The sequence below is a fragment of the Bombyx mori genome, chromosome 2, assembly GCF_030269925.1.
Source record: "Bombyx mori chromosome 2, ASM3026992v2".
NCBI lineage: Eukaryota > Metazoa > Arthropoda > Insecta > Lepidoptera > Bombycidae > Bombyx > Bombyx mori.
This window is the reverse complement of record NC_085108.1, coordinates 918,796-941,341: the sequence shown is the minus strand read 5'-3', so window position 1 is coordinate 941,341 and position 22,546 is coordinate 918,796. Positions and strand designations below refer to the sequence as shown.

General features: G+C 40.1%; 2 protein-coding genes across 3 annotated transcripts in view; one reads left to right on the top strand and one right to left on the bottom strand.

Moving 5' to 3' along the window:
• The window catches only part of LOC101745608 (insulin-like growth factor-binding protein complex acid labile subunit), a 23,931-nt gene extending 14,230 nt beyond the window's left edge, over positions 1-9,701 (top strand). The window contains exons 13-19 of one of the 2 annotated variants that reach the window (XM_012689417.4): positions 554-753; positions 1,360-1,444; positions 2,117-2,312; positions 3,290-3,367; positions 4,433-4,630; positions 5,540-5,816; positions 6,302-9,701. In XM_012689417.4, the coding sequence (XP_012544871.2) occupies positions 554-753; positions 1,360-1,444; positions 2,117-2,312; positions 3,290-3,367; positions 4,433-4,630; positions 5,540-5,816; positions 6,302-6,725 (1,458 nt within the window). In that variant the 3' untranslated portion in view covers positions 6,726-9,701. The remainder of the gene's footprint in view (positions 1-553; positions 754-1,359; positions 1,445-2,116; positions 2,313-3,289; positions 3,368-4,432; positions 4,631-5,539; positions 5,817-6,301) is intronic. The other variant, XM_021347207.3, reaches the window with a different exon arrangement.
• Positions 9,638-22,546, bottom strand: LOC110385007 (uncharacterized). The gene is made up of 5 exons (XM_021347220.3): positions 19,381-22,546; positions 17,030-17,190; positions 12,845-12,947; positions 11,045-11,071; positions 9,638-10,421 (listed from the first exon to the last, which is right to left on the bottom strand). Exons 1-5 carry the CDS (start codon positions 19,589-19,591, stop codon positions 10,279-10,281), a joined length of 645 nt encoding a protein of 214 aa, XP_021202895.1. The 5' UTR covers positions 19,592-22,546; the 3' UTR covers positions 9,638-10,278.

Here is a 22,546-nt window from a genome sequence, read left to right as displayed (position 1 = left end):
TGTTTAGCGCTTTGTAAACTCACACTACATAATTCACTAGTAATTTAAGTGTGCATGCAGTCTTATCCAATAAAGACAAGTATGAACCAAATTTTTTTTTTCAATTTTTGCCTGTGAAATGTTTAAAAATCATAATTATGAATTACTACGTGAAAACTAAAAGGGGAGAGGGGGGTCTTGGCGTATACTACGAGCGATCACCGAGGGGAGGGAGAGGTCGGAAAAACTAAAAAAATAGGTCACGTAGTATGGGTACGTTCCCTTACTGGTACATATTTCTACTATAGTGGGTATATAATAGTATACGACATACGTTTTACTCAAAATAAAACAACAACAAAAAGTATAATAACTGTCGATTAATTGGTAAGAAAAAGTCATGAAGTCAAGTGTGCAAAAGCAATAAGATGATAAGTGCAAACAAAACTTCAAAATGGGTCATTTGACCCTTTAAGGTATGTTTAGTGTTAACGGTGTCGAGAACGTTAAAAGACTCGCACTAAACACAGTAGACTCTCGGAAACCGTAGAGAATGCTATAAGGGTATTTTCAGGATAACAATCTGACGTCACTAAGCAAGTCGTCATTTGGAAACCTGCCCACGCTATTCGCGCTGGACCTGTCGCGCAACGCCATAGCTTCTGTGGAGCGCCGCGCTTTCAATGGCCTGCAGCAGCTACTGGACCTCAGGCTGTCAGGGAATCAACTGGAGCACGTCCCCAACGAGGCTTTTAAGGGCCTGGTAGCGCTCAGGTGCGGACACCATAGGTCCTATGGGATCCTCGTGATCCACTATCGGTGCTTTTAGGCTCTCCAAGTACCGTTCTCGTCTAGTGAAAAGCTCGACTTGCCACCCAGCGGTTAGGTACGGGAGAAAAGTTATCGCGTCGACCTGTTTCGTTGACGCCAAGCTGGTTATAATAGTATCTCATCAATCATGTTGTACCTTTATATTGTAATGCGTACTGGCTTTTTAGCAGTGTTTGTAATGCATAGTCTAATGAAAATGAAAATGAGGTTGTTAAGAGAGTTTTAGCTATGTATGTGGAAGGCTTTAGAGGAAGAGGTAGACTTATGAAATAATGGATGGATTGCGTGAAAGATTATATGATAGAGGAATATGGAAGGAGAAGTCATGTTGCGCCGACCCCAGGTGACTGGGAGAAGGGGAGGAGAGTGATGATGATGTAATTCACAGTTCAGTAGAACCCTGGTCCATGTCCATGTCCCTGGTCCATTGTGGGCTCTCGACCAGACCTCCCCAGCTACCTCGACTACAGAACTACTCTCCGTCCGGTAGCCAACATATCGTCACCCGTATATGTTCACGTTGCCTTCAAGTTTTCACCTCGCTTGCAGGAAGCTCGACCTGTCTCACAACTTACTGGAGAAGATCGACAACAAAACGAACGGACTTCTGGATGACTGTCTGTCCTTGGAGACGGTGAGCGCTTGTACACTGTTTATAGGAGTTTCGAGTACATTGCTGGCTGCCGACCGGGAGTTCGAGTGGCGACCGCATATGCTGCTCATTGGATTCGTAACGAGGGTCTATTGAGCACGACGCCCGAGCTAATCGTGTCTTTCCCGTTGCCAGACACAAATTGTTCTAGTTAACTACGTACTTATTTATGTTGCTCATCATTGCGCAGTCGTTACAACACCGTTACATATGCGACACTACTACCGTCTCTTCTTTCACTAAAATAAAAGAAAATTTTCAAAGTCCACTGGCGGACGGGGTCAACGACCTTGCACACTTCCTCAAATATTACCGTCTGTATGTTGGCCTAATTGGTGTTACCGTGGTCCACAGGCATCATGAAGTGAGCCTCTCCGCCCTAATGAAGTCGGAGTCTCGATGACCTCAATCTCCCAAGTGCAAACAAGCAAATCCATTGTATTCCCGCTAAAGACCCTTCATCCACTTTAATTAAATACTGTGATGCGGCTTTTCCTCACCTCTCTTTTTCTCTCACTGTCGTCTTTCATTCTTCCTTTTCCTCTTCGTTACCTCGCTCCGGACCCCTCCAAAGACGTAAAAGTTGTTCTACCTAGACGTTGTGCTGGTCTACGTAGCCGCCATCGCAAAGCACATACCAAGTCCCGTTCTCAGGTCAACTTGAGTCACAACAACATCGGCTTCCTAACGAAGAAGATGTTCCCGGCGAGCCCCTGGATCCCGTACAGACTGTCGGAGATCGACCTGAGTCACAACTCGCTGGCGGTCGTCACGCACGACATAACGGTGGGCGCGGGGCGCGTGCGGAGGCTGAGTCTGGCCGGCAATTACATCAACGACATCAGGAACAGTACGTAACGGTGACGGGCTGCGCGTAGAGGAGCCATAACGTCAGATGTATCTCACACTAAAAGCCCTTTCCTCTTATCCGCTTTAAGTTCGATCTATGGCCTGGAACTAAAAGGGCCAAAATCATATATATCTTGAAAATGTATGCTAAGAACTCTTTAGTTTTCTAAAAAGGATTTTTCTTCTATGTCTTTCAATGAAGTGTGAAATTCAGTAAAAAGAAAGGTCAGTTTGCTTAAAATATTAATTTTATTAGATTAAGGGCTTTAAATGTTGTTTTCTCATTACATACATATAAAAGAAAACGCAATTAAGCCTTTTATTTTTTATCTACTCGGAGTATCCAATATCTCTATACTTAATATTATAAAGAGGAAAGATTTGTTTGTTTGTTTGTTTCGAATAGGCTCCGAAACTACTGGACCGATTTGAAAAATTCTTTTTCCATTAGAAGCCGACATTGTCCCTGATGAACATAGGCTACTTTTTTTTTTTTTTTTGTTTCATGTGTGTTTTAATGTTTCCGAAGCCAAGCGAGGGCGGGTCGTATCATTATATGTATGATATTGTTTTGTGCTAAACTTCGGCGAAGATCTTTCAAAAGCTGCCACCTAAAAAAGTTCAATGCGAGGTGCGCCTTCGTACTATTTGCTGTTGTTGGCTTATTGTCTTCTTGAATGCTAAATACCAAAACACAATGATTAGTGATATTGGCCCTATTGGCGCCGGACCACAGATATATAATGGCATATCATTAAACCTTCCCTTTCTGAGCTTAATATGTTTCGATCGACAGATAATGTCTTAGGCATCAAATTTGCTTAGGTTTCCTGAATTGGCGGCCCCATGCCCAGCAGTGGGACCAAAGGTACCACATATACCAGGGTTCAAACTACTTTTGTACCGATTTTCATCAGAATTGGTTCAGCCTTAAAAACATCTGTTAACAATTAGTTTAACGATCTGTCTTTGCGCCAGATGTCCTGGGCAACCTGACCTCGCTGGAGACCTTGGACCTTTCGCGGAACAACCTCAAGGACTTAGTGTCTAAAACATGTGAGTACTTCTTCTTCTTGCTTCGGTTTCCTCAATACTGAGGGTCGTGACCACCTCCTCGCGACAAGAGCTTATTGCGATCCACGCCATTCGCCTCTATCTGCCGCCGAGTGTAGAGCATCATGAACTGTGGTGACGAGGGTAGTGCGGATCTGGTCAGTCCAACGTGTCGGGCCTCTACCTCGTGGTCTTCTTCCGTTCACCTTGCCAGTCACCATTAGCTTCTCTAAGCTGCCGTGATCCTTTCTTGCAATGTGGCAAAAGTATTCCAGAACTCTACGTAGGCAGATGGTAGAAAGCCTCTTCTTTATCTGGAGTTCTTGGAGGATCGACACGTTGATGCGATATGCTGTCCAGAAAATTCCTAGCATCTTTCGCCAGCACATGTGAGTACTCTTAGTGCGTAGTTGTAGGACGAGCTCATTTCTCGTCTGGTATTAAGTGGTTACCACTTCCAGCGTCTGAATTGTATAAAAACATCACCCTTCCATTACTGACTAGTGATCTCGCGGTAATCTGAATTCGACTATAATTAATTGAAATTATAAGTTTGAACATTATTATGGTTATATTGTCAAAGACTATTTATTATACTTCTATAATCACAGATTTCGCCAAGACTACACTATAGGCAAATAATATTAAAGATAAACAATTGGGGTGCCTGGTAATATAATAATATGTATATAAATATTTTATGAACGGATATGAGTAGAAGGGTTATTTTGATAATATCCTGAAAAGCACCCGACGCTTTTTTATAATAAAATCATTTTTCCCTATTTTTAATTCAAATTTATTAAAATTTATTTTCTATTTTTTAGTTGGATCTTCTATAAAAGCGTATTTTATTAGTTTATTTAAACTATTATTTATTGTCTATTACGTTTTCGTTTTGTTAGTGAGCCACCCCAAAAACTAGATCACAAATGTTTATTTAAAAGTCGATTTTAATCCATTGATTTAAGGTGTATTTCTCGAAGTCCGAGCAGCTGGTCTAAGCTCGTCCACTCGGCTGAGACGATAAATACAAAAAAGTAAAAAATACTAATTTCTTTTTTATAGCGGAAATGAAATTCTCTTTCCCCGGGAACATAACAGAGCTGTATCTGAATGACAACGAGCTGGAGGATCTCCCGATCAAGGAGCTGATGAAGGCTGACAAACTGACGGTGCTGGACGTCAGGGGCAACCGGTTAACCAGCTTCGACCCCCGCCTGGTCGCGAGGGTCCGAGACCGGGGCTTGCAGGTCTACTTTGAAGGTTACTGTCGTTCTCAATATAGAGGGACCTCGTGGGAGGGCGCCACCGTCCCGCCTGAAGCAGCACTGATTCACAGGGGACATTCGTTTTACTGGTGGTAGGACCTCTTGTGAGTCCGCGCGGGTAGGTACCACCACTCTGCCTATTTCTGCCGTGAAGCATTAATGAGTTTCGGTTTGAAGAGTGGGGCAGCCGTTATAACTATACTGAGACCTTAGAACTTATATCTCAAGGTGGGTGGTGCATTTACGTTGTGGATGTCTATGGGCTCCAGTAACTTAACACCAGGTGGGCTGTGAGCTCGTCCACCCATCGAAGCAATAAGAAAAAAATAGCTGTGACGTTTCATTATTTAACTTCTACTGGAAGTTCATTCTAATCGGATTTTTATATGTTATCTTTTTTCAATATTTTTTTTAAAGGATTTTTTGACCTAGCAACTAAGACCTTGCAGGTCATGCCTTATTTTAATTTATATTCTTATTTTTATGAAACATGATAATATGGAGTGAAACGAAATGAAATGAAATGAAGATGATTAATTTGAGAACCTTAATCAACTGGGATGAAATTAAATGAAATGATATGAGATGATATGGGATGAAATATAATCTCAATTAAATGGTGGTCATTTACTGAGATTTTTTCAGTGGACTTTTTGGAGAATCCCGAGAAGTTACGTCCAGCGGCTTTGTTTCATTTTCCGACATTTGTGCACTTTCACAGATACTAAACAGTTAATAAATCTCCGTTATTACACATTTAAACCTGAAGAAACACTAAATAGACAAAATAAAACAAATCACACAACTACACTACTCGCGTTCCTGCCAAAAAGTATTTTTCTATTTTAGATAATTTTAAAGGAAAACAATAAAATCTCTATTATTTCTTAATTTTCAATTTCAGGCAACACTTTGTTATGCGACTGCTTCGTTCGGCCCCTGAAGCATTACTTAAACAAACTGTCCCAGACGTACTTGCGCGGCGACGCTAAGTACTCAAACGTGAGCTGCGCTGAGCCTCCGAGCTTGGAGAACGTGAGCATATTGGACGTGGACGAGGAGAGGCTGCTGTGCGCTGGCAACATTGAGACCGACGAGAAGATAAAAGAATATGGCAACACCGCGGACGAGTCATTCAATTTCATAACGGAACCAGACTTGGCCTTCAGGGACATACAGTAGTGAGTTAACACAGCTTTTTTTATTGCTTAGAGGTGTGGACGAGCTCACAGCCCACCTGATGTTAAGTGGTTACTGGAGCCCATAGACATCTACAACGTAAATGCGTCACCCACCTTGAGATATAAGTTCTAAGGTCTCAAGTATAGTTACAACGGCTGCCCTACCCTTCAAACCGAAACGCATTACTGCTTCACGGCTGAAATAGGCAGGGCAGTGGTACCTACCCGCGCGTGTCCTCTTGTGAGTGTCCTACCACCAGTGATTACGCAAATTATAATTTTGCGGGTTTGATTTTTATTATACGATGTTATTCCTTCACCGTGGAAGTCAATCGTGAACATTTGTTAAATACGTATTTCATTAGAAAAATCGGTACCCGCCTGCGGGACTCGAACACCGGTGCATCGCTACATACGAATGCACCGGAAATCTTATCCTTTAGGCCGCGACGACTTTCGAGTTCTTTTGACGATGAACATTCCAGTTCCCAGGAGGCGATCTACGTGCACTGGTACGTGAGGTCGGCGGGGGATGTAGCCGACACGCAGCTATACGTGCGGGGGCAGGGGGGGGACGTGCTGCACGCCGCGCGCGCCCCCTACACCGCGCGCTCCTACACCGTCCCCCTGGACGCGGGGGTGCGAGGGGCGTTGGGGGGAGGCGGCGCGCTGTGCGTGCAAGCCGTGACGTCAGCGGGCGCGCCCCGACGCTGGTACCCCTCGCAGTGCCAACCAATAAACGGGCGTCTCCACCTATGGCCCAAGACGCTAAACGTGGATAAGCGGAGACTGTCCCGGCCCAGGGGACGCGCCACTAGCAGTGTCCTGGGACTCGTCAGCGACTCTATCCTGATCACGCTGTGCATATTCCTGGGGGTCTGTCTGAAGATAACCGACGTTGAGCTATGAGACCGGGACTACTCCCACGGCTGAACCTCGTGTTTGCGTCTGACTTCAATAATGGAGGTTATCAATTCGACTGTATTTATTGTGACGTGTCTCAAATCTTTTTTCTAGGTGAAGAAAGGATTTTTTGTTGTTTTTATTAATTTATTTGATGGTCTCTCGCGTGGTTCCTAATGCTATCCAAGATTCGACCGGCGATCCGAAGATCGCCCTCAATAATACAAATCCAACTGATTTCGATGACTATGACGATTTTCTAATTTAATTTCGGCTAAAGAGTGCTGCTATTCGTTGATTTTTTATTTTTTTTATTTTATGACCTGGTAACTAAGACCTTTAAGTCAAGTCTTATTTTAATTTTAATTATAACTTTTTTATATGAAATATGATATTATGAAATGATTTTTTTTTATTGCCCATGTCGGCAGACGAGCATACAGCCCACATGATGGTGAGTGGTTACCGTCGCCCATGGGCTTCAGCAATGCCAGGTGCAGAGCCAAGCCGCTGCCTACCGCTTAATACTCTCCACAAGCCGCGTTTGAAGAAGGACATGTCATAGCGCTCGGGAACCACCATGGTGGGGAGCTCATTCCATAGCCGGAAATGAATTTGATTATTATGAAACATGGCATGAAATGAAATGAAAACGAAACGAAATGAGATGATATGGGGTGAAGTATAATTTCAGTGAAATTGTGGTCATTTACTGAGACTTTTTCAATGGACTTTTTGGAGGATCCCGAGAAGTTACGTCCAGCAGCGTTTGTTTCATTTTGCCACATTTGTGTACTTTCACAGATATTAAACAGTTAATAAACCACCGTTATTACACATTTAAACCTGAAGAAACACTAATTAGACAAAATAACACAAAATCACACAACTTCACTCCTCGCGTTCCAGCCAAAAAGTCCGTCTCTCAATACTAGTCCGTGACATCTGTTCACGACTCAACCTAACCTAATATATTCCAAGAACCTGGAGATCAGTAATACGGGTCTTTGAACCTAGTACAGACTTCAGCACAGCAACAAAATCACACAACTACACTCCTCGCGTTCCCGCCAAAAAGTCCGCTGTTCGTCGAAAAATGAAAATTGTAACTACCCTCAAAAAAAATTTTTTCTTTTGAAATTTCGACTTGATGTCCCAATTCTTAAAATTGACGTACGCGAGATCAAACCTTACAATTCGTTGTAGTTTCAAGAGTCCGATGGCTTGTCGAGCGTCCGGGGCCTTACCGGCAAGTCGGACGTAGTCAGGCGAATGATGTCGGTAAATGGAGCACATTCCAAAAAAATATTGAATATGACACAATACACGATTTGTTTCTTGCTATAGGAAAATTCAACAAAATTACCTTTTGGTGTTGCCCGTTGACACTGTCAATAGCCGGCACCCAGAATCGTGCGTACCGAAAAAACACATGTAAACAATGATTGTCTCCAATATGCGATTTATCTTTCAAGAAATATTGAGGTGAATGAAATACCTTCACGCTATGTAGTATGTAGTAGTGCAGACAGTGTGATAAAAATAAAAAGTATTTTATTATTTAAACGTATGTATGTACAACATATAGACAGGGGAAGGGTTCTTTGGTTAAAGCGACATTTTAGTAATTTTACAGGAGAGAGTCATTAAAAGTTTGAAATTTGAAAAAAATATCTTAACCAAAAAAAAATTAGTCAGCTATTTTCAATGGAGTTAATTTAATTGAAGTTCAATTAAAAATGTCGAACTATTGATGTTAATCTAGACTAATATTATAAAGAGGAAAGATTTGTTTGTATGTTTGTATTGAATAGGCTCCGAAACTACTGAACCGATTTGAAAAATTCTTTCACTGTTTGGAAGCTACACTATTCCCGGGTACATAGGCTATAACTTTTTTGAAAAAAAATTAGGTATCCTTACTAAAACTCCACTAATGTAACCCAAGGTGTAAAAAAATCACCTAAAATATTCTTTACATCGCGTGCCCTGCGAAAACTATTCATGATAGAATAAAATAATGTACTACGACTTTGTAGAACACATTATTGGTTACAAAAAGTGTCGCGACAGCATATGTCTGACTATTATAGTTATGCCGCAATAAGTGTTCTTTTATTTAAAAAACTAAAACAACGTCAAATATCGTTGAAATTTTTGTTAAAGACCCGAGCGGAGCCGGAGCGGACCGCTAGTATCAAATAAAACGCACCTCTAATTATAAAGACTAGTGGTCGCCCGGTAGTCGAAATTCGACTATAATTCATTGAAATTATAAGTTTGTACAATATTAAGAATCTATTTTCAAAAACTATTATACTTTTTATAATCACAAATTTCGCCAAGACTACAACTATAGAAAAATATTAATAAAGACAAACAATATTATAATCTATTCTCAATTTGACAACAGACGTCAAGAACAAAAGTTTGACAATAAATAGTATGCATGCGTGTTGCGTCAAATACATGGTATGTAGTGTGTGTAATGTTTTCTTTATTGTATTAATGTATCTTTTAAGCAATATCTTAAAAAAAATATTAGCATTGTGCACTTCTCTATATTCTCTATAAGTGTGGAAAATTTCATACTCCTCCGTCCGCGCAATTTTCGTAAAAAGGGATACAAAGTTTTTGCTTCACGTATTAATATATAGATAAATGTCGCGTGTTAAGCGAAATGTCGCTTATACCAAATAACCTTACACTCCTCGATATAAATGTTGCTAGACTAAAAAAAGCACAAGTTTGAAGCTTTAATCTTTTGTTTTTGAAATTATTACTCTAAGTATGTCCTTTCTGTGATCGTTCCGCTCAAATTATTCCAACGAATATTTTGTTTGTAAATTTTTTTTTTTTATATACAAATATATAATAATAATATGTAAAATATGTGTTAAATGAAACTAAGCCGTCCATTTTGTATTTTTTATTTTGTATTAATTAAAAAAATGAAATATATTACCTTATACACTTAATAAATGCAGTTTCTATTTCTATATTTATTTATACTAGAGGTCCCGCAGTAGTCGAAATTCGTCTATAATTAATTGGAATTGTAAGTTTGTACACTATTATGATTGTATTTTATACTTCTATAATCACAAATTTCGCCAAGGCTACACTATAAAAATATTAACAAAGACAAACAATATTTAATCCATTCTCAATTTGACAACAGACGTCAAGAACAAAAGTTTGACAATAAATGTATGCATGCGTGTGTGCGTCAAATACATGGTATGTAGTGTGTGTAATGTTTTCTTTATTGATTTAATGTTATAATCTTTTATGCATTATTTAAAAAAAATAGATGTACTTAGAAATCAGTATTTGAACGCTCTTTGGATCCACAATACTGGTTCTAATAAAACCTTTTTCACTTCGGAGAGTAAAAATCTTTTTTATTTTTTTATTGCTTAGATGGGTCGACGAGCTCACAGCTCACCTGGTGTTAAGTGGTTACTGGAGCCAATAGACATTTACAACGTAAATGCGCCACCCACGTGACATATAAGTTCTAAGGTCTCAATATAGTATCCACTATCAATATCTACAATTACAGTTTATCTTTTGATTCTTTGCTGCGTTCTTCTATTAAGGATGTTTGTTCTGATCCTTCGTTGCCTTTTAAAGGTATCTCGTAAGTCGGAGGCTGGCGGGTCCGTATCGGTTGATAACTGTCTTCGTAGGGTCGCAATCCTGGAAAGGAAACGCCATTTTGGATGCCTTGATCAGTAAATACGTATTGGAGTACTGATTTTTTTATTTATTGCTTAGATGGGTGGACGAGCTCACAGTCCACCTGGTGTTAAGTGATTACTGGAGCCCATAGACATCTACAAGGTAAGTGCGCCACCCACCTTGAGATATCTATACTAATATATCTACAGTGGTTTTTACGGATGTTCCATTATAACTACTGAACCGTGCATCCGATTGACTTGAAACTTGGTATCCATGTAGAAAATACATGTACTTAATGGATAGGCTAATATTTATATGGACTTCCTAATAATAATGACAATAAATAATAATGTTAATTTTAAATGCCCAGCGAAGCGGGCGAGTATCGCTAGTAAGTTCTAAGGTCTCAGTATAGTTACAACCGCTGCTCTTCAAACCGAAACTCATTACTGCTTCACGGCAGAAATAGGCGGGGTAGTGGTACCTGCCCGTACGGACTCGCAAGAGGTCATACCACCAGTAATACGATAACTCTGTTATGTGCCTCTTGCATTACTGGTTAAAGAGATCGAAACGCCATTGTGTTCTGGAGTTTCAAAAGCTTACAGATGTTAACAAAATGTCAGTTTAGCTCTTACCATTATCCGTGTAGCTTCTGTCTTGACCTGACGAATAAAAAAATACAATTTAATATACAAACCGTCTCGTGATTTCTAATCTATTATATCGGATATTTAGAATTGATGTGGCTTAACTAAAAGCATTAAGAAAGTGAGTTTTATACTAGGAACGATTTATAAACATGTATTCTATTGATTTATAAAATTAAACAGTCTCTTTTAGTTAATTTTTTTTCCTACCTAAGCTGATAGCCTTGAGTGGCTATTTCAGCGTAACCTTAATTAGTAGTAGGTGAGCTCACGGGGCTCAAACCTGACGACGTTGCTAACACGAACCCTAGCAAGAGCCGTTCTTCGCAGAATCTACCATCGGAAATCCGACCCACTGGGAAGATCCGGCGAGAAACTCAGTGGGCTGTGTCTGTGGGTTAATTTACTCGTCGAGTCCTTCATCGCAAGCGACGGTTTCGACGGGAACGATGACCGGCTTTTAGTTTATAGAAAGTCAAACGTAATATTTCCGTCTCTTTTAAATCAAGCACGCGCACCTAAAATCGTATTAAAACCGAAAAACTAAAAAAAATACAATTCTTCAATTACGTTTTTGGTGTTTACCTACCAAAAAAAAAAAACAAGAATTTTGTATTTAAGTCACTTCTTCAATTTTAAAAGTGCGATATATTTTTCGACATTTAGAGTAAGCAAACGAATTTCGATTACATTTAACATTAGCGAACTTAATTCTTAAATGTAGTATTTAATTAGAATACAGTGAAAAAGTTACTAAATAAAACCTAAGACACGAAATTTTAGCTCCATTTTTTTATTTGTGGCGTTTAAGAATGCACCTTTTTATGACGCGTAAGCCGGAACGCACGAGAGGCGGGAAAAAGAAGATAGTCTGTGACACGGGGCCTTTTTACCGCCGAAAAGGACTTTTTTGGCGGGAACGCGAGGAGTGAAGTTGTGTGATTTGTTTTATTTTGTCTATTTAGTATTTCTTCTTAAGTGTGTAATAATGGTGGTTTATTAACCGTTTAATATCTGTGAAAGTGCACAAATGTGGGAAAATGAAACAAAGCCGCTGGACGTAACATCTCGGGATCCTCCAAAAAGTCCACTGAAAAAATCTTAGTAAATGACCACCATTTTACTGAGATTAGATTTCATCTCATATCATCTCATTTAATTTCATTCCAGTTGATTAATGTCTCAAATTAATCATTTTCATTTCATTTCACTCCATGATATCATTTTTCATAAAATTAAGAATATACATTAAAATAAGACATGACTTAAAGGTCTCAGTTACCAGGTCATAAAATCTCTTAAAAAAAATACAGCCGAAAATTTAAAAACGAAAAATAAAATATAATGTTTATAATAACGAATATAATATAATAACTTAGAATTATTTATGCCGCTACAACAATAAAACTCCTATTGTTTCAACTGTGATATTAATTACCTAAAACATGATTTTACGGCGAAATAAAGAAGTGAGTAGGTATATGGATTCCCTCAAATTGACCCTTTGACTGCGATGTAGGTCACCGGTGTCCTACGCGGCGCACTGAAGTAACTATGTCTGTGGTTAAGCGCCTGGATTGCCTAACTTGGTCTTCGTTTACTCGTTAATATTTTAGTCTTTTAGGTCTCTTATAAATAGATTCGTTCTCAATATCTTCGGATTCATCTCAGACTCAACTAGACATTCAGACGCCTTTGTAACGGAAATCGACATAATTACTTCAGTGCGCCGCGTAGGACACCTGTGGCCTACACCGTAGTCAAAGAGTTAAAAAAAAATCGTGTTACCGTATTCGTGCGGCGACGGTGACCATGACGGTGACCACGACGGTGACCATTCTTGACCGTGACTCGAGTGCTTCGCCTTGAAGGATGTGAAGAAAGACGCCACCTATAGGATACGCAACTCATACTATAAAGGGTAGAGGTAAGGAGGACTATCTTGTATAGGGGTAAAGTTGAAAAAGTGTCCTTCTGTAAACAGCGAGCTATTGTTGGTAGAATCACCGAAATAGCGCTGTGTGTGATGGTTTGAGTCTACTGGTGGTAGGACCTCTTATGAGTCCGCACGGGTAGGTACCACCACCCTGCCTATTTCTGCCGTGAAGCAGTAATGCGTTTCGGTTTGAAGGGTGGGGCAGTCGTAACTACACTGAGACCTTAGAACTCATGTCTCAAGGTGAGTGGCGGCATTTACGCTGTAGAAGTCTATGGGCTCCGGTAACTACTTGACACCGGGTGGGTCGTGAGCTCGTCCAACACATCTAAGCAATAAAAAAATAAATGTGTGCAATTCACACGTGGTAGAAGTGAAACCTTCCAAAATTAAAATACAATTATCCTAAACGTCTTAAGTATACGTAAAATTTTGTCATTAGTAAATAATTGTAAGGTAACGCCCTCTGTGAATTGATATTTTAATTTCACGTATAATCCTAAATTAAAATTCACTACAAGAGCTTTCATACACACGTTAGTATTAAAAAATCTCACAGATGGCGCTGTATTAAATAGTATGTATATTTCTGTCTCATTCTTTGCTGGCTTCATCCTACACATTTTTGTATTTGTGTCTCTTACCTGTCGTTTTTTCCGTTGCATCCGGTTTGAAATCACAACGATTCTAAAGAAGTTTTCACTTCAAAAAAAAAGGGTTCAGTGACGACAATGATAGTGCTCCCGATATAGAAGCCGAAATTCGTTGTCATGCAACATTTATCGCCGGGTACTGTATTCGTTCGATCCATGGTAGGTAATAACGCGTAAAATTTCGGCCATATGTCGAGTGTTGAGTTTATAGTTTTCTCGGAAAATTTGTGAAAAAAAAACCACTAGACATACATAGCCTATAACAAAAGATTCAAATACTTAGAGAAAAAAAACAACCACAGTTTATTAAAATTTATTAAACTAGCTTTTGCCCGCGACTTCGTCCGCGTGGAATGATTCACAAATAATGCTTTATTTTAGAACAAATTTGGTTAGCATAAAAAACGTTATAGTGAGCCAACCTTAACATTTAGATATGCTGTCACGGACTTTTTTTAGATCTTTTAAAGGGGAAACATTATTTTAGCGTTTCTGCAGCGCACGCAGCGGAAGCTCCCAAAAGGGAAAAAAACTCAGATTTTGAAACATTCTTTATTGGTGCTCCGCTTTGTCTTAGCGTGATGTTATATAGCCTATAGCTTTCCTCGATAAATAGGCTATCTAACACTGAAATAATTTTTCAAATCGGACCAGTAGTTCCTGAGGTTAGCGCGTTCAAACAAACAAACTCTTCAGCTTTATAATATTAAGTATAGATATAATAAAAAAAAATAAGTATAGATGAGTTGTTGTGTTCATTCGACAAATAAGAAAAGAAAAAAAGAACTAAATGATTAACTGACGTGTCGTGATCAATAAAAAAATCAATCTATTTGACGATCTAATCGAAAAACTGAATTGATTCAGTTAAATTGGTTACATTGAAAATTGTATACGTTAATAGATAAACTGGCGGATTCTAGCAGGTGAGTGACGGCGTTTACGTTGTAGATGTCCATGGGCTCCAGTAACCAATTAACATCAGGTGAGTTGTGAGTTCGTCTACCCATCTAAGCAATAAAATATATATATGTGCAAGTCAGTCGAGAAAGAACCTTCTCTTTTTTGTCGATGCCTAAAACGATCCTTTAGTCTACTTTTTTCCAGCTACGTGCACCGGTAGGTGAGCTCACAGCTCGTCCACCCATCTAATCCATCTAAGCAATATAATTAAAAAAATACGTAGGAAAGATTAAAGATTCTATGTACAGAGTTTGGTTTATTAAAACTGAAGACGTCCTTTTTTTATGATTGAATGATTACTGGTGGCCCGGAGGCCTTTCCAGTTTCACCAGGACAGGTGGGCGAGCAAAGGCTCAGCCAGGAGGGGTGGGATTTGCTAACAGCTACCCGAGCGCCTCCGAAGGAGACCTGACAACTCAACAGTAGCTGCTTCGCGAATGAATCTACTACCGGATCGGAATCGCGACCCGCTGAGAAGATCCGGCGAGAAACTCAGCGAGCTGATTCATGGGTTAGGTTGCACGGCGAACTCTTTGTGGAGTTCGACGAGTCTGAAGACGTCCACAATTACATCATCATGTATAGAACCGTTTCCTAGCTAGGAAGAGAAAGAGAGAGATTTATTATTATTATTGTTTATTGCGTAGTCATTACAACGTAAATTTCTACCTCTAAACATAATGTCTAAGTCTTAACTGTATACTGTATTGTATATCACCATTCCTCATCATCAGTCTATACCAGTCCAGTGCTGGATATAGGTCTATCCAATTGCACGTCACTGAGCACGATCCTCGGATTCTCTCATCCAGGAGACAGGTGGTAGGACCTCTAGTGAGTCCGCGCGGGTAGGCACCACCACCCTGCCAATTTCTACCGTGAAGCAGTAATGCGTTTCGGTTTGAAGGGTGGGGCAGCCGTTGTAACTATACTTGAGACCTAAGAACTTATATCTCAAGGTGGGTGGCGTATTTACGTCGTAGATGTCTATGGGCTCCAGTAATCACTTCACACCAAACCACCCATTGAAGCAATAAATAAATATATATTAATTTACAGAATTTATGTACAGAAGTTGGTTTATGATAACTATAGACATCCACAATCACATCATCATGGTTCAGTTTCGATGAGCTAAAAATTTTTTTTTCCATGAACTTATTTGCAGTAAAACCTCGCCAATGGTCATCTTCCGTCCAAACTGCAGTGACTGAAGACTAGTACGACCAGCTACCACCCAATTCTGCAGCTGAACAAGGACCTATCTGAAGTTCTCTCATTGCCCAATTCTGCAGCTGAACAAGGACCTATCTGAAGTTCTCTCATTGCCCAATTCTGCAGCTGAACAAGGACCTATCTGAAGTTCTCTCATTGCCCAATTCTGCAGCTGAACAAGGACCTATCTGAAGTTCTCTCATTGCCCAATTCTGCAGCTGAACAAGGACCTATCTGAAGTTCTCTCATTGCCCAATTCTGCAGCTGAACAAGGACCTATCTGAAGTTCTCTCATTGCCCAACTCTGCAGCTGAACAAGGACCTATCTGAAGTTTAGCTTTCAGCCTAGAAAACTGACTATCGGATTATGTAGCTTCAAAATCGTCTGTCAATCTACAGCCGCTCAAAGACCGCAGATTAGTCGTTAGAGTTAGTGATATAAAAAATAACCGACGAAATAGATTCAAGTCACGCGAGACGTTGATTAAGTCTAGACACTGTTCTCTGACCTGTTTCAAATGAGTCTGATGTTTTAACGGTAGTTAAATTTGTATAAAGAAGTTTTATAAAGAAATTGGTCGATAATAATAGAGTTTTTTCAGCCCGGCTAGGCAAATTAAAGTATTTGGGCGTTATTGTGGAAGGTCATGCGAAATATATTTGGTTTTTAAATGTGACTAGTGAGCTAGTAATGTTTCTGGTCTAGATTTAGTAGCTTTGCGTATAGAAGAAGAAGATAAGTGGAAATAGATTTTAGCAAATGAGAGAAGTTTTTCGTTTGTCCCGCCAATGTTGGTGATAACTTATGTTTTTTTTAAATAAATAAATATTTTACTAACAATCACGCCACGTTAATTGGTCCCGTGCTAAGTTCGTAAAGAACTTGTGTTACAGGTATCAGATAACGGAAATAAATGTAAGATTTTTATTATACACATACATATATATAATATACAACCCTGGAAAAGACATTTTATATTTATCATATAAATATCTTCGCTTGGCGGGATTCGAACCCGCGACCCCCTTGTGTAGTGACCATGTCGCTTACCACTACACCAGACGGCCGTGGCTTTGCCAAACTGTTGCTGTTAATGGGCGATGATGACTACCAAGGACTACTTGCCTTTGTTCAGCTCTTCTGCATTGACAACAGTTTCCTTTTAGACTCTTCTGCGGCTGCGTAAGTAATAGCACAGCGCTTACCTTAGCTGAGCTGACGGCTATTTTGAAGACCAGTATCGCCAGTCCGATCGCCACAGACTTCGCGGCCAGTAAACCGGTCAGAATAATCCAAGTCGACGTGGCTCCGACATGGAATATCAACGGCAGCAGCGGGAGGGCCATCTTCTTTAAACTTTTACTCGCTGTGAAGAAATAACTTTCGTAAAAGCTTAATGAATAACTTTCTTAAGAAATAACTTTCGTAACTTTTATTTACTGGTGGTAGGACCTCTTGAGAGTCCGCGCGGGTAGGTACCACCACCGTAGGGCAGTCGTCAACTATACTGAGACCTTAGAACTTATAATCTCAAGGTAGGTGGCGCATTTATGTTGTAGATGTCTATGGGCTCCAGTAACCACTTAACACCAGGTGGGCTGTGAGCTCGTCCACCCAACTAAGCATAAAAAAAGCAACGTTATTATCTTAATATCTTAAATGTCAAGGTAACCTTGATATCTTTGAACCTAGACTCAGGGGATTTGTCAAATGTGTGAAGGATATCCTATTTAACAATGGCTAGTTATCAATATTTTTAATTTAAATTGGTTTTCAATAGCCAAAGCACATTAATATGGTTTTTCTGAGTGCACATACTATTTAGATTGCAATCCAGCTAATATGTACGATTTAGCTGATATGTACTGTAATGACTGTAATTTACTGGTGGTAGGATCTATTATTGGTGGTAGGACCTCTTGTGAGTCCGCGCGGGTGGGTACCACCACCCTGCCTATTTCTGCCGTGAAGCAGTAATGCGTTTCGGTTTGAAGGGCGGGGCAGCCGTTGTAAATAAACTTGAGACCTTAGAACTTATATCTCGAGGTGGGTGGCGCATTTACGTTGTAGATGTCCATGGACTCTAGTAACCACTTAGGACCAGGTGGGCTGTGAGCTCGTCCACCCATGTAAAGAAAAAAAAAAATTATTTATGCAAAAAAAAAAATTATCCTGCCGTGATTTGTAGACAAGCTCACGACAGTCCAATCGTCTTGGATGGTTGCCGTATCCCATAGACACTTCAACGCGAATGTCGCCGCTAATCTGTGACATGAAGTCGAAATGGCTTTGTACCAATGGACTTATCTTTCATACCGGGAACAGTGATGCGTTTCGGTTTGAAGGGTGGGGCAGCCGTTGTAACTATACTTGAGACCTTAGAACTTATATCTCAAGGTGGGTGGCGCATTTACGTTGTAGATGTCTATGGGCTCCAGAAACCACTTAATACCAGGTGGGCTGTGAGATCGTTCATCCATCGAAGCAATAAATAAAAATAAAAAAAAACGAATGTCGCCGTGACGTGAAGTCGAAATGGCATTGTACCAATGGACTTATCCTTCATACCGGGAGATTTCTGACTTAAGGCGGGGGCAGAAGGGCAAGCCTATACGTGCAGGCTTACATTACAACTAAATCTATCTCTTTCTCTGTCAATGAGAGTTTGTATTGGCAGACTTGAGAATTGATGCGAGCTGATTAACTTTCTGTTAGGGGGACGCGTATGAGCTAAGACTCAGTGGACTTCCATGGTGTAGGAAGAACATAATTGAGACCGTATATGGCTTAAATTCGTACGTTTTTTTTCATATTGCTTAGTTGGGTGGACGAGCTCACAGTCCACCTGGTGTTAAATAGTCACTAGAGCCCATAGACATCCACAACGTAAATGCGCCACCCACCTTGAGATATAAGTTCTAAGGTCTCAGTATAGTTACAACGGCTGCCCCACCCTTCAAACCGAAACGCATTACTGCTTCACGGCCGAAATAGGCGGGGCGGTGTACCTACCCGTGCGGACTCACAAGAGGTCCTACCACCAGTAAAAGTGAGTTTTAAGCCGTGCGTGCCTAATGACTAATAAATCGTGTAGGCGTATTCCTAGGCCGTACAGTGGTTACTACCGGACATCCTACTTGCCGAAAAGCAGGGTAGCGCTCCGGTATTAAAGAGTAAGATAACCTTTGTTACAACGTAAATAAATCACCAATTCGTATGTTTAGTTGTTCACTGGCATTAGGTCTATAGCAAAATTATAATTTGCGTAATTACTGGTGGTAGGACCTCTTGTGAGTCCGCACGGGTAGGTACCACCGCTCCTCCTGTTTCTGCCGTGAAGCAGTAATACGTTTCGTTTTGAAGAGTGGGGCAGCCGTTGTAACTATATTGAAACCTTAGAACTTATATCTCAAGGTGTGTGGCGCATTTACATATCTATGGGCTCCAGTAACCACTTAACACCAGGTGGGCTGTGAGCTCGTCCACACATCTAAGCAATAAAAAATATAAAATATATTTATTAAACGTGTTGGAGTAATTAAGAAAAATAACTCACTGGAATGTTCCATCCGCGGACTGAAGTACCTCCCAATTTCAGGATTTTCGCTCGCATCTCCTTTAGTGTCCAGCCACCCTTTGAAAAAACTCAACAGATTTTCGACAGTATTATCGAAGAAAGACAAGAAAAACCCGAATAGATCTGCATTCTGGCAATTAACATTCACTAAATTGATCAAAAGCAACAAGAAGATTAAGTTCTTAGACATTTTTCTCGTATACAATAACGTCCACACGCATCAACTCCGAAAACGCAGTGAACCGAATTGAGATCCGTTTTCGGAATATATCTACCGCGTCGATGATTGAGTTCGCCTGATTTGCGTCCGAGATGATTTTTGATAGCTCTCAAAACGTGTGGCTTCTCATCGTTGTCTAGAAATGAAAGGGATGTCTAGTAAATGTAACTTAGCGGATGTGTACCGAGGAGAAACTTTCAATTGGACTTGTAAAATTAATAATAAGTAATGAAATTAAAAAAAATATTGCTTAGATGGGTGGACGAGCTCACAGCCCACCTAGTGCTAAGTGGTTACTGGAGCCCATAGACATCTACGACGTAATTGCGCCACCCACCTTGAGATATAAGTTCTAAGGTCTCAAGTATAGTTACGACGGCTGCCCCGCCCTTCAAACCGAAACGCATTACTACTTCACGGCAGAAATATGCAAGGTGGTGGTACCTACCCTCGCGGACTCACAAGAGGTCCTACCACCAGTAAAACATGTTTTTGGGCGAGGCTGGCTTTATGTCGCCTGAGTCGGACATGTAGTTAGTGGCAGCCCACGAGGAGGAGGGAGGGAGAGGGTTATCGTGACGTGAAACGTTCTGACGCTGAGCCTCAGACGATTACGAATGATTGTCAAAGCTATTTGAATTTCTATAACACAATTCCCATACCGGATTCATGTAAACGACTCTTTAAGTGGCCACGAGTAATGCACTCCACTTAAAGATGTATTTGACATTTCGTGACAAACAACTTGGTCGTGGCCCGATGGAAAATAGCGCGTCCCGAATTTGGCTGGTCATAACGTCATTTTTTTTTTATTGCTTATATATGTGGACGAGCTCACAGCCCACTTGGTGTGCAGTGGTTACTAGAGTCCATAGACATCTACAACAAAAATGCGCCACCCACCTTGAGATGTAAGTTCGAAGGTCTTAGTATAGTTACAACGGCTGCCTGACCTTCAAACCGAAACGCATTACTGCTTGACGGCAGAAATAGGCAGGCTACCCGCGCGGACTCTCAAGAGGTCCTACCACCAGTAAATACGATACGAGTAAGTACGATAAACTGTTAGCATCATAAAAACATCTTCACAAATTAGATTAAAGTATTAAGGAAAATATGACGAGAACCGGTATTAAAATAAAATAAAAACTTAATTTGTATTTACGCGGTTAAAAATTAAAAAAAATAGTGCCGGGCTTTTTTTCGGTTCACACACGCCCACTGGACATAGGTCTCCCCGAGGTTCGCCACATTAATCGGTCTTGCGCAGCTCTTGCATCCAGAGGATTCCCGCGACTTGAGCAGATCGTCAGTCTATCTTGTGGGAGGCCTACCCACGCCGCGCTTTCCGGGACGCGGTTGCCACTAGAGAACTTTTAATTAGTTTTATTAGCAATTAGTTAGTTATTGAGAGGGAAGAATAATCACCCTGAAAATGTTGACATTAATAATAACTAACAGAATTTCTCCCGTCACCGTTCTTCGCCTTCGTCGCAAGCGCAGGGTTCGGCGAGTAAACTAACCCTCAGACACAGCCCACTGAGTTTCTCTTCTCAGTGGGTCGCATTTCCGATCCGGTGGTAGATACTGCGAAGAACGGCTCTTGCTAGGGCCAGTGTTAACGATGCCTCCTGGTTTGAGCCCTAAGAGCTCACCTACATGTCAGGGTAACGCTGAAATAGCCTCTCAAGACTCTAAAAAAAACAGAATCTTTAGCATTTCTATGTTAAAACAATGCACATCAAACCAGATGTATATAAAATGTTCATACATCATTTGCGGTGTAGATGAAATTTCAGCAAATTTAAATTCTATTTCTAGAAGCTGTCCAGTATCAAATTCCTGAGGTGACCGGAGAAAGCGTTTGTGTTAAAAATGGAGTCATTTTTCAAGAACGCTTTTTTTTTTGTTTACGGAAATTTAACACGTGGTTTTATTATGGAAGCCGTTCGATATAATGTTCACATGTCGATTTTTTTTTTCTAACGACAATGCATTATTATATTTTCATTTCGTTCTGCTTATGGCATGCATATTATGACGTCGAGCAACTACGCGGTTTTGGCAAAGTAGCTTGTATTTCAATATCGTTAAGATCTCTATTTAATGTATTAATAAGGGGGTCGCGTTTCCGATCCGGTGGTAGATTTTGCGAAGCACGGTTCTAGCTAGGGTTCGTGTTAGCAACGTCGTCAGGTTTGAGCCCCGTGAGCTCACCTACTCTTCCGGCGAATCTAGAATAACCCCTTGAGGTTACTAGAATAGGTAGGAAAAAAAGAGACCATAAGGCCTCTTAGAATACGCGCTATTGAGCTTGATCGGTTCTATTGGCTATTGCTTTTTCAGCGAGTCGATTAACGGCACCTCAACAATTGGGAATAAAAAATTTCAACTGTTTTTGAAAAAATACAAAAATAGTATAAATATTGTTTGTTAATACTAATTTCTTACCATTCATAAACATTCTTAAGTTATAAAATTATGACCTAATATGGAAGGGAACAAAAATGTTTGCAATATTAAAAATGAATACGCTCATAAAAAAAGTACTTGTGGTAAGAGTACTCTCTTTATCTTACAAAAGTTTAAAATATCGTGTTCGACATTTTCTTTAAAACAAACAAGTTAGAAGTCGCCGCGTTGATAATAACACCACCGCTTGGATACTTTTTATTGTCAATTTTAATAATGAAAGTTCCCGCAAATCGGATGAATAGGTAATGTGTTACACCGAACTATATTTGACAATGTAATTTTATCGTTTTTTGCAATCACGAAGTTGATTGTATGTTTAGAATCTTACCGGAACCGCGCGCAAAAAATTAAACAATCTAAATATAATTAAAAGGGGACTTGAAGTACATACATTAAATACACCGCTCAAATATATATGTGAAATCAATTCAAAAATATATTATCCAACAT